We start from the raw sequence: 12,944 nt of genomic DNA, 5'->3' as shown, positions 1-12,944 counted from the left end.
TCAACGAAAATGAATAATAATTAACATTGAAAAGCTTTTTTGCTTGCAACCTTTTTAAAAATGTTATTAAATTAAATGAAATCATAATTATGATTGTCAAAAATAACTAATACATGTAAATGTGTGTCCTTTAATTCAATACATTTACATTTTATTAAAAGTGCCACTTTTTAATTTTAAATAAAAGTATAAGAGAGAAAAAAAACAGGTTCCCACCAATCACAATGAGCGACAGTGGCGAGTAAAGAAAACTTATAAACGGGCAGAAACCTTGAATAGAACCAGTCTCAGTGTAACAAGCTCCTTTTTTCTTTTTCAAATATTTATCTGAGGGTTTTTTTGAGTTTCAAATGCTGAAGTTGTCAGAGTCTAAACTACAGTTTGAGCCTCATATAATCTTTTTTTTTTTAATTAACATTATGCACTTTTAAATGGATGGTAGAAACTGCTAGATCTGATTACATCAGAAAACTGGTAGCAGCAAATAGGAAAAACCCCAAAGTTTTATTTGACACGATTAATTCTCTTGTGTCTCCTGCTCCTCAAATCACGCCTGTCTTCTGTGAAGCTGACAGCAATGCATTGTTGAGATTTTTCATTGACAAAATTAAATTGATCAAAGAGAAAATCTCTCCCCCTTTGTTTGGAACCCCTACTGTCTCTGAGCCCATCTCCTCCTCTTGGTCCTCCTTCACTGCTGTATCTTTGGGTGATATTTCAGCACTAGTGAACAAGATGAAACCATCCTCTTGCTCAGATGACGTCCTTCCTTGTAGGCTTTTTATCAAAGTATTTGATGTAATTGGCCCCTGGGTTACCAATATGGTGAACCTCTCCCTTTCCACAGGGGTTTTTCCCAATGCATTTAAACATGCCATTGTGGAGCCTCTGCTCAAAAAACCAGGCTTAGACCCAACTGACCTCAGTAATTTCAGGCCTATTTCTAAGCTCCCTTTCTTGTCCAAGATCTTGGCGAAGGTGGTGTCTGAGCAGCTGTCTTTGTTCCTGGATCAGAGCGACATCCATGAGAAGTTTCAGTCTGGCTTCCGTAAACATCACTCTACGGAGACAGCTTTATTGAAAGTGTCCAGTGACATCATGATGTCGGCTGACTCGGGTAAATTCACTGTTCTGGTGCTCTTGGATCTGTCCTCAGCCTTTGACACAGTTGATCACCAGATCCTGCTGAGAAGACTAAGGGATGAAGTGGGACTGTCTGGGTCTGTGTTAGAATGGTTCTCATCTTACCTTTCTGGGCGCAGTTTTAGTGTATCTGCCATTCAAATGAGGTCTGAATTGGCAGATCTGTTGTGTGGAGTCCCTCAAGGTTCTGTTCTGGGTCCTTTATTGTTTTTGCTGTACTTGATTCCCCTCGGTAAAATCATTCAGAGATTTCCAGATGTTTCTTATCACATTTTTGCTGATGACATCCAGCTCTACTGCTCTTTTGACCCAACTGAGCCCCAAAGGCTGAACAGCTTAGTCAATTGTTTGCTAGAAATCAAACAATGGCTGAGTGAAAACACTTTATAGCTAAATGTGGATAAAACTGAAACTCTGGTGATTGCTCCTGATGATAAGATTTCCGGGTTGAGTCAGTACTTGGGTGACTTAGGTCAGTCTGTCAAACTGAGCCTGAGAAACCTGGGTGTTGTATTTGAGACATGTCTCTTGTTCGACACTGCAGAAAACTGACCAGAAACTGTTTCCTTCAACTGAGAAAAATCTCTAAACTTAGGAAAATGTTGTCGGAACATGATCTGGAGCTTGTAATCCATGCATTTGTTTCTTCTCGTCTGGACTATTGTAACAGTTTGTTTTCATGTCTTAACAAGAAGGATCTGTCTCGTCTGCAGTTGATTCAGAACTCTGCAGCGAGAATTCTGACCCGCTCAAGTAGGAGAACTCGCATTTCTCCGATCCTTAAAACTCTTCACTGGCTTCCAGTTTCTTTCAGGATCAACTTTAAAATTCTGGTTCTTACTTTCTGATCTATTCATGGTCAGGCTCCTCCTTACATCACTGATCTGATCCAGCCTTACACCCCAGCTCGGGCTCTGAGGTCTGTGGATCAGAATCTACTTATGGTTCCACGCACACGGCTCAGGACCAGAGGAGAGAAATCTTTTCAGGCTGTTGCTCCTAAGCTTTGGAACGATCTTCCTCTCTCTTTGAGCTTGATGGAGTCTACTGACTCCTTTAAGAAACACCTTAAAACATTTCTATTTGTTCAGGCTTTTCCTTGAATTTCTCGAACTCCTGTGTTGTTCTCAGTATTATCTTGATCTTTAAAGTATGTACTTTTTTGAGTATTGTTTTGATTGTCTAAGCGCTTTGTGACCCTGGTCTCGAAAAGCGCTATATAAATAAATATTACTTACTTACTTAAATAAAAAAAAATGTATTGACAAAAATGAGAACACTGTAGGACCTGAGGTAGTCCATCACCTGGGTTGTTGCTTTGGTCCGAGACAGACGAGCCACACAGGCATGAGGACGTACAGATTCAACACAAATGTTGTGTTGTGTTGTGTTACCTAATGATGCTCACACTGACAACCAGACAGTGATTGAATGTCTCCTGTTAGGAAACGTCTTAAACTGACTTGAGGAGCAATTTCTTGATTCTTCCCTTCGAGGCGAACACTTGTTTTTGCTGTTAAACGTTGACTCTCAAGCTCTGTGTTTTGAACATTCTTGTCACCAGGCTGCTGCAAAAAAACAGCCTAAATCCTAAAGTGGTTTGGGTGGAAAAAAAGGCAAAATGTAAATGTGCTGAGCTGCACAGAAAAGTCTTCACCAGTGGAATGCAGAGCTCTGTTGTTTCCACTTCTCTGCTAATCCTCCGTTCTCGGCGCATTACCTCATCTCCGTTAACATATTCATGTGCTTTCAAGCCCTTCTACTACTACTGTACTCGCTACTCACCCGGCGCCGCCGTCCCATTGGCTGCCGCAATGTTTTCAATGGTACCAATTTTTTTTTGCCTCCATGGATACAGGGAGCTGTCGGGTAGATCGGGCTCGGCCAATGGGAGAGCAGGGTCGGTTCCCGCTCTGCAGTCTCGGATGCATCCCTCCCTCCCTCCCACTCTCCCTCCCTCCCTCCCTCCCTCCCTCCCTCCCTCTGAGCACGCGAGTTCTCAGTGGGGGTTCAAAACAACAACAAGGCAGCGCCTCTCTGGAGTGCCCGGGTCATGCCCACTGCTGTGGTCAGGGGAGCCGTCCTGCAGCAGCAGCTTCTCTCTCGCCGGCGTCTGTCCACTCGCTGATAAGACGCCCGGACAAATGTTATCTCTGAACCAACAGTCGATGACTTTGATTCACCGCAACTCAAACCACCTCCTGGCAAAAATGACCTCATTCCTATCGGCACCACATCTACACGTGTCCCCCGCCCGCCGCGCCCCCTCGGTTCTGAGAGGTGGCGCTAGAGGACCGGCTCAGGGTCGTCGGCGGGGTGGGGTCAGCCTCGTGTCTTCGGTGATCAGGTGGAGCTTCCCCGACAGTCGAGACATTCAGGTCACATTAGCGGAGAGTGGTGAGACGAGGCCGGCCGTGGCAGGTGGTCGGCGCTTGTTTGGACAGGAAGTGGCCGGATTTGTTGTTTGAGCCTCCTTAGTGAAGAATACTTACTTTTTTTCTACTGTACATATGACGACAAAAATAATACCTGACTTCGGATCATTTTACCTTTCTGGGTCATGATCTAATTTAATGAAACTGTATTGTTTTGAATTTTTTTCAACATTTACCTCTGATTAAGTTTGGTTGAAGAATTAAATCCTAATTTTATCCCAAATTGTATTTGGCCTTGAGACCAATAATAAGAAGGTTTGTGAGGAAAAATCAATATTTTCACAGTATTGATATTCAACAACACTATCGATTTACTCTTTTATTATCATTATTTTTGGCTTTCAAGTCACATTACTTTTCCTTTATGGTTCATATGTCAATTAAGTAAAATTAAATATTGTATTGAGGTGCTTTTTTGTATTCTTAGAATTTTGTGTCGCTGTTAAACTCCCGGCAGCTAGATGGCAGCACTCGTTACATCATCCTGAAATCCTGCGAGATCCCGACAATGACTGAGGACGAGAGGATACAGTCGACTCCAGCAGCTTTCGAAACCGATGTTTGAACATGTTATGGTTGAAAGCAGTTACGACTTCGTCAAGAGTCATGTGGTCTGTCAATTCTGCAACGCTAGAGTCGGGTACTTGGACAATACTACAAGTATATCCTTGTTCCTACAGTATTACAATATATCGTATCGTTGCACCTGTATCGTGATGCGTATCGTAGATGGTTTTTATTATTTTGTGTCTGTTACATTAGTCTAAAGAAATTCTTTGTTTCCATTGTTTTATAATCTGAACAATATATATTTTTTTATTCGTATCAATATTTTTTCATTCGTCTCTTATTCTGTAAATTATATGTGATTGTTTTTTTTTTTAGCAGGTTCCTTATCTCATACGTCTTCTCTCCATCTGCCTTGTTTTTTTAATCATTTCTTGATGAACCTTCATAACTGAAATCTTTCCCAGTACTTGGAACTGCCACCATTATTTTTTATTGAAGTTTTTTAATGGCTCAACATAGTTTAAACACAAGTATTTGATACAATCCTACTTCTAACGCAACATACCCTTTTTCCTTTTTTTTCTGATCATGTCTTCAGTCTGGTTCTTAAACAGCTGCTGTTTAGAAGTGCTTGAATCAACGGTTTGTCATCTCGGTCTCGGACACACATGCAGACATGCATGTCAGCTGTCAAAGCGCTCCACTGACCTTTGACCCCATCACTGCTGAGTCTGTGCTTCTCTGTGTTGCACCATCGCTCTGTCTCGCAGCATTACACCACTCTCACTCACTCACTTTTTCACTCGTCACTCATCCCGGCAGTCGTCCAGAGCGCAGCCTGGTGGTTTCTGCGACGTCATGCGGGCGCGTTGGTTTGGATCCTGGCGCTGGAACGAGTCCAAGTCGACCGGTGACATGTGCTGACCCGTTCACTGCTACTGACGCAGCTTTGTAGCAGAGTTGATGCAACCTAGTCATCCCGTTGTCCTGTTCTATGTCAGTTTGGACTGAAGTTAAAGGGTTACCTGGGTTTAAAGAATAGAAATATTACATAAAATATATGGCAAATATGATATGTATCACGATACAGGGGCAACAATATGACTCTGGTATTTACAGACCAAATGACTCTTGTTGAATTTGTAACTGCTTTTGTTTGTTTTTAAACTAAAATATGTCCAAACATCAGCTTTAAAAGCTGCTGAAGTCGCCTGTATCCTCTCATCCTCAGACATCGCCAGGATCTCACTTAAAGTGATGGTCTCTTTTTCTACTCAACCTCATGTTGATTTAGGGTTAGGATTATTTTCAGAGTAATCCATTCCCTTTTAGAGTTATACTCAAAAATGTACATAAAGAAGCACCTGAGCACCCAGGGAAGTCCGAAAAGACACTTGATAACATCTAATCCATTCCTCAATACTTCTATCTTGTACTGAAGCCTCCATGAGTAGAATTGTGCCGAAAAAATAAAACGAGTCTATATTTTACAATCGTTTCTGGCAGGCGTTGAAAGACTAACACTGGTTAAACCGGAAGTACTATGACAGTATTCTGGGTAATATTGCGAACGCCTTCAGACACACACAGTCTACTGTCTATACCAGAAGCACTCGCGATATTACCCACAGTACATTTGGAGTACTTCCGATTTACATGGCTGCTAGTGCCACAAACGATCATAAAAAAGATATAATTATTTTATATTTTACAAAACAATTATTCATTTTTTTTAAATTAAATTACATTTCTTAATTTGTTTATTGTAAGGTTTAATTTATTTTTTTAAAAGGAATTTAACAGATCTAATATTTATTTATTATTTTACACTTCAAATATGTAAAGAACACTTAATTTTGAAACTTGTTATTATTATTTAAATGTGATATGTGCTAAAAGCATTCATTTGAAAAAAATTATAATTTCAAGTAAATGATTCCTAAAAAAATTGATGATTTCGGCGCTATATAAATAGATTATTATAATTATTATTATTATTATTATTATTTCAATAAAACACAATAATAAACATACTTTTAAATTTTAACATTTGGAATTTCCGCCATTTTATATTCTGATGACACTGATGATGTCACCAAGATTGGTGACCTTTGACTCTGACCTGTGTTATAAACTTGTGTGTGTGTGTAAGTAAGCAAGTAATTGTTATTTATATAGTGCTTTTCCAGACCAGGGTCACAAAGCGCTTAAACAATCAAAACAATTTTCAATAAAATACATACTTTAAAGGTCAAGATAACACTGAGAACAACACGGGAGTTCCAGAAAATCAAGGAAAAGCCTGAACAAATAAAAACGTCTTAAGATGTTTCTTGAAGGAGTCAGTAGATCCATCAATTGCAAAGAGAGAGAAGAAGATCGTATAGATGTTTATAGATTGTTTAGAGGTGTGTGTAAGCGAAGGCTTGACAGGTTAGAAAAGCAGAAGTTCGAGGGAGATTTGGGACTTTCTGCTTTGACATCTGCAGGAAACCGATGGTACCAGGGGATGATGGTTTGTCGCGCGCCCCTTTAAGTCGCAGGGTTACTGATGAGTGACGGATGCTCCGCAGTGAGCCGGAACCACAGGAGGAGAACCATCACCTCCACCAGACTATTGATCCTTCTCTCTCTCTCTCCACAGGTATCCTAATATGGGGAATCTACTGAAAGTTCTGACTTGCACAGACCTGGAGCAGGAGCCCAATTTCTTCCTTGATTTTGAAAGTGAGTCGTTGGAGAGCAACCGCGATATCGATCACATGAATATCTTACCATAACATTATCTTAAGTCCTCGCCGCTTATCTCGAACACTTCGTTCCACCTAGAGGCGGTGAAATAAAGTCTCCCAGTGAAGCCTCCCTTCAACCCGGCTGTGGCTCACTGCAGTGTGTGCTGCATTCTAATCATGACAGCGTTGTAGCCAAGAGACCCCCTCCTCAAATATAGAGCTCCGTAGCCTCGGGCCCTTCAACAGGTCCTGATCCCTCACTGTAGTATCTCACACTTGGCAGTACCCAAGATTCATACCTAAAAGAAGCTCGCTCTAGTTGAAGGTGAAACCAGACGGAAGACTCCGAGAGGCTGGTTTGTATTTAGAAGATGTAGGCGAAGAAATCCGTCTCTTTGACGACTTGATCCAACACCAACTTTAGCTCAGATTTATGCAGGTTAATGCCTATAGAATTACGATAGATGGATGGATAGACTTTATTAATCCCTCTGAAAATCTCCTTCTGGAAATTGGTTAATTTAGGTATTATTTATTTGAATAGTTTCCGAATGTAGCATGAATGCAAAGTCCCTTTTATGATGTGAGACAATAAAAAAAAACGTTAATTTAAATCCCATTATATAAGATCTGAACTACAGATGTTTACTCGGACTACACTATTTTTAAGTGATTAGTTTAGCATTGTAGGTAAAAGTGCTTTATTTTCCATAAATTTCCTGAAAACATTGAATTGATCATTGGTTTTAGCTTGACTGAACAAAGTCGATGAAAGTTAATTAAGTTAGTTCAGTGTTTCGTTTGCTGAAGATCGAACAAATCTCTTTGGGGAAATCATTTGTGAAAAAAATCCACAGTAAAGCAACCGAACATTACACTGTAAGATGATGATGACCTATTCTATAAATGCAACTCAAATCAGACCAAACCTATCAAATTCAAACCACATTCTAAACACATTTTTAAGGAAATATTTAACTCCTTAAAGTATTGATCAAAAAATCTTCTTAATTAAATGACAAAAAATTCAAAAGATAACTATCCTTAAAACCCTTTTTCCCGGGGTGTATGGACTCTTCCTTGAAGACTAGGTAAGGAGTCCAGTCATTTGGGAGAGACTCGAAGTACATGGAGAGAAGCCAGGGTTGTCCTGGGAAAGCTTTGGTGTTCTCTGAGAAGAGCTTAAGATAACGGTAGAAAAGAGTAAATGGAGAGTCTTTCAACTCGGATCTTTCTCCACTGACATCTGTCAAAACAATCCTCTTAATGATGTTGTGGACTTGGCGGTTCATCTTGAACTCTAAACAAACAACAAAGCTGCAACACTCTCTGTTTTATCTCCTCATTGTTCATCTGGTCACCATATCTCCGACCGGGGAATGATTGTTTTTTCTGGTCCTGCTCCTGCACGAATTTTAGCAGGAAGCTTTAAAGATTTCCCAAAATCTTGGCCAAGAGTTTATGGCTTCAGGTGGTAAACAAGGTTCACCGTGTTCATCTCCGCACATGAGCTAAAATAAAATCCGCCGACTTCTCACCAGCAGGTCTTCTAAAAAAAAAAAAACCCTCTTTATTCTCTAATCTTGATCCATTTGGCTACAAACTAGATAAGTGGGCGGCGGCCGAGCTAAATGAGAAGCATACGGGAGGATCAGATTATGTCGCTCAACTTTCATTACTGGGATTGAAAATCCTTTTATCTTTTTTTTTTTTTTTTTAATTCTAATATCGCAGGATTTCCCCTGGTGTTGTTCAGGGGGTGTGAATGTGGATTAGACCTTTGCATCAGATCTGCCCCGCTGACCTCCTTGTTGTCGTCCCTGGCAGATGCCCAGCCCACAGAAGCGGAGCGGGAGGTGTGGCAGCAGGTGGACGCGGTGCTGAAGGATGCCAAGGCCATCCTGGATGAGCTGCAGGCGTACAAGGGAGCGGGCCAGGAGATCAGAGAGGTACCAGTCCTATACCAGTCCTGCACATCTTCTCCTGAACAGAAGGGCGTAGAGAGCCAGTCAGAGGGTAACCCACTGTGAGGGAAATATCTACACTCTGATGCTGCAGTGATTTCACAGCACGAACTCGCTGCTCAAAGGCCGCTCACACACACACACACACACACACGCACACGCACACGTACATGCACACACACACACACACACGCACACGTACATGCACACACAGACACACACGCACACGTACATGCACACACACACACTCTTGCACAGAGACAAAGGTTTCCGTGTTGGTTCTCTAATCACTTCTAACGTGCAGAACATGCTTGTCTCACCTGGTAATTGCTCGGCTTGTTCTCGATTACGTCGACTCGTGTCCTGCCGTGGAAACATCTCGGACCCATTTAGAGATTTACGGCTCGTTCTTGAAAGGTCAGGTTTAGGCTGCGATGATAACGGTGACAAATTCACACCTTTATAAAAGTGTTTACATGACCATTAGCTTGAACTGATTAACGTTTTTACATTATTGATGAAGTGTTTTTTATATCATTTTACATGAGATCAAAGAGAGGAAACATTTATTTTTTACATTTATTGGATCCGATGTACAATTCATATTACAACTACCAGTACCACCGTTGCCAACACTACTGTAACTGTCACATTTACCGCAACCACAAATTACTATTACTCACACGATTTCCTCCTCCAGTGATTACTACCATTTCCATCAGTGCAATCACTAGCACCATCATTACTATCACTATTTTAGAACTACTACTTCAAGCACTACTATTTCTATCAAAATGACTACTGCTACAACTTCTGAAGATAAAGCCACCAAATACTTATTCTACCACTAAGGGCACTGGGTTTACCATCACAATTAACAAATTACCATCACTACTACTTCTACTATGACTACCACAACCCCTACTACTACTACTACTACTACTGCTACTATCTTTACGACTATCAATACTACTTCTAATTTTGATGAACACTTCCGGCCTCTAGATGGCAGCGGTCCTTACATTGTCCACAGCTAAAGAACAATTCAATCCTGCGAGATCTTTACGGTGACTTAGGACAAGAGGATACAGTCCCCTCGGGCAGCTTTTAAAGCTGATTTTGGACATATTTTTTGGTTTCAAAGCAAATAAAAGCAGTTGCGACTTCGTCAAGTGGTCTGTATATTCTACAACACCAGAGTCTAGTACTGCAACACTGCAAATATATTCTTGTTCCTACAGTATCACAATATATGGTATTATTGTCCTTGTATCATGATAGTACTATAATGTAACATCTTTTACACAAGAGTGCATATGTGACTTAATACTGGCACGACCGGTCCACGACTCAACACCTCAAATTAACTTCAGGACTGATTCCGGCCTCAGCTGTCAGCTAGTCAACCTGTTCTCTGATCTCCAGGCCATCCAGAACCCCAACGACGAGGGCCTGCAGGAGCAGGCCTGGGCTGCTGTGGTCCCACTGGTGGGCAAACTGAAGAAGTTCTACGAGTTCTCTCAGAGATTAGGTAAGATTACGCAACCTAGAGCGATGGCTTTCGAAGTGAACAACCCTTGAAGGACGAGCGTTGGTGCCCTTTATTTAGAATAAGTGCTCGCTGGAGCGTGACACCTGACCCTAATTTCACCGCATTTGCATTTTCATTATTGCCCGCTGAGCTGCAAAAGTTCACAGACATGTACGCACACGGCGAGGTCCCGCCTCTTATGTAAACCCACCTCAGACTGGCGCTCGTCGACATGCAGCCGGCGTTGCAACAAGCGCTGACCTCTGCAGGCCACGGCTATAGGTTGTTTAATTAGCATGGAGGGGGGGGGGGCAGGCTTAGAATTTCCTTGATCTTCTTATGACCCCTACACTGTGGGGAGGGGTGGTGTGAGCGTCATAATCCCAGTGGCGCTGGAGAACGTAGTCAATGGTAGCACTGGGCTGCAGCCCCGGCGACGACTGTTATGTAACGAAGTAGGTCAGCCTCGCGGGCTGCTGCTCCATTTCACCGCCTTGACTCTTCAGGCTTCAGGGGCCACTCAGGAGTCACCGGCCGGCTGTCCTGTCTGATCTACGTGAGGCCTCTGGAGTCCACGAGCGGAGGCGGGCACGATGTCTGCCGTGAGTTAATGAGCTCAGGTCGAACACGGGTGCAGTTGTGGTGAAGAGATAATGTGATTGACTTTACTCACGACGACGTTGTGTCTCTGAGACTCATCCAGGTCTTCTCAGGGTCTTCCTTTTCTGTTCGATTCTTACATTTGATTCATCAATCAAGTCGACTAGATTTGGTCGTTCAGCTGAAATCAGGATTCGATGCCAATATACACATTGTTTGTTCACTTTTGTGTTGCAATTGAACGTCCGGCCCCTAGATGGCAGCAGTAGTTACAGTGTCCGCAGATAAAGGAACAATTTAATCCTGCGATATCTTTGTGATGACTGAGGACGAGAGGATACAGTCCACTCCAGCAGTTCTTTAAAAGCTGTTGTTTTGACATATTTTGGTTTCAAACCAAAGTTGGTCTGTACATTCTGATACACTATAGAGTCAAGTACACGACAATACTACAAATATATCATTTTAACTACAGTATCACAATATATGGCATAATTGCCCTTGTATCATGATATGTATTGTATGGTCAGAGACTACTACTCTAACCAGGAATTTCTGACGTAAAATGTGACTTGTATTAAAATAAAATGATACTTGGCAGAAAATCATTGTGAACCTGCCAACAGTAGAATTATTCCTGCCGTACTTTAAATCCTGCGAGCTGTTGCTAATGTGGCTAATAGATGAAAGTACAGTGAACACGAGTATCATGAAGCAAAAAATGTCCTTGTTTGACAGCGTAGGATCCTGAAGGAAAAGATGCTAAAATAATGTATCTTGTGTTTTTTTAACATCTGTCATCAGTATTCAATGAAATGACAAAGATTTGTTCATCTTCAACTATAAATAATTAATTCTGTGCACGACATACTGGATTCAAACTTCACGTCTTCTAAGAGAGTTTCACTTCTTGACATTTGAGACGGAATGAGATGCCAGTATCTTGGAGGCTAATTAAAAAGATCAGTTATGTTGACCTCTGACCCTTAGAATTGAAAACCGGGACTATAAAGGCAGACCAGATTCTCGTATGTTTAGCACTTAAGTCGGACTTAACCGGACCCCTCCCCTCCAAGCTGATAATTTGCCTGCATTATGCTTGCCCTCTCCGCCATGACCTGATGAGTTTAGACAACCCCGCCAACACACACACACACACACACACACACACACACACACACACACACACACACACACACACACACACACACACACACACACACACACACACACACACACACACACACACACACACACACACACACACACACACACACACACACACACACACACACACACACACACACACACACACACACACATTGCGTCTGTTCCTGACTTGTTGACATTCTATAAGGATTTCTAAGCAGCATTTTAATGAGAAATAATAGTTTTATTAAATGTTGTAAAATACAGTATTCTGCCACTATTTGGCTGAAACTTGTTCCTGGACTTTCATTGATTTGAAACATTTGTGTCCCGGGTCTGCCCCAGGTCTTCCTCTGTATCTCCCCGAGTGGTGGACTTTTAAAGTGTCACCTTTTTTTAATGAAGGACAAAAGTTCAGAAAATAGTATATTGGCATCTTCAAGCTTGAGCCTCAAATTAAACTTGTCCACCATCTTCCGATCACATCAGCTGTAATTCAGATGGTTTTGATTTCAAATGTCCTTTTGTGAAAACGATCTACACAATGAAAAATCAATGGAAAGACTTGATGGGCCTGTAATGGCCTCTGCAGAAAGCAAACACAAAAAAAGTGGGGGTTTTTTCTTGACTGATTAAGTGTCGACCAAAACTTGATACCCTCACATCTGACTGATGGATAATATTCCTTTAAACATGTCTATATTTATTTAATTTTATTATTGTTAACACATTTTTTAAAAAACATACATAATAGTCTTTAAATATTAGGATAATATTGTTAAATGTTATAAGAAATCTTAACGGGTTATGAACCAAATCCTTTTATGAAATTTCTCACTGGTTTTCACCAAAAAGTATTTTAGAAATCTTAACTGGTTTT

The 12,944-nt window shown here is 41.3% G+C and overlaps 1 protein-coding gene across 1 annotated transcript in view; it reads left to right on the top strand.

The window, feature by feature from the left end:
* The window catches only part of cyribb (CYFIP related Rac1 interactor Bb), a 45,514-nt gene that overhangs the window by 21,011 nt on the left and 11,559 nt on the right, over positions 1-12,944 (top strand). Inside the window, exons 3-5 of the mRNA XM_087789209.1 lie at positions 6,733-6,815; positions 8,648-8,769; positions 10,210-10,315. Of these exons, the coding sequence (XP_087645335.1) occupies positions 6,743-6,815; positions 8,648-8,769; positions 10,210-10,315 (301 nt within the window). The 5' untranslated portion in view covers positions 6,733-6,742. The remainder of the gene's footprint in view (positions 1-6,732; positions 6,816-8,647; positions 8,770-10,209; positions 10,316-12,944) is intronic.

This window comes from Callionymus lyra, chromosome 4 (genome assembly GCF_982586985.1).
Source record: "Callionymus lyra chromosome 4, fCalLyr1.hap1.1, whole genome shotgun sequence".
Lineage (NCBI taxonomy): Eukaryota > Metazoa > Chordata > Actinopteri > Syngnathiformes > Callionymidae > Callionymus > Callionymus lyra.
The sequence above is the reverse complement of the archived record's forward strand: the minus strand, read 5'-3'. Positions and strand labels throughout refer to the sequence as shown.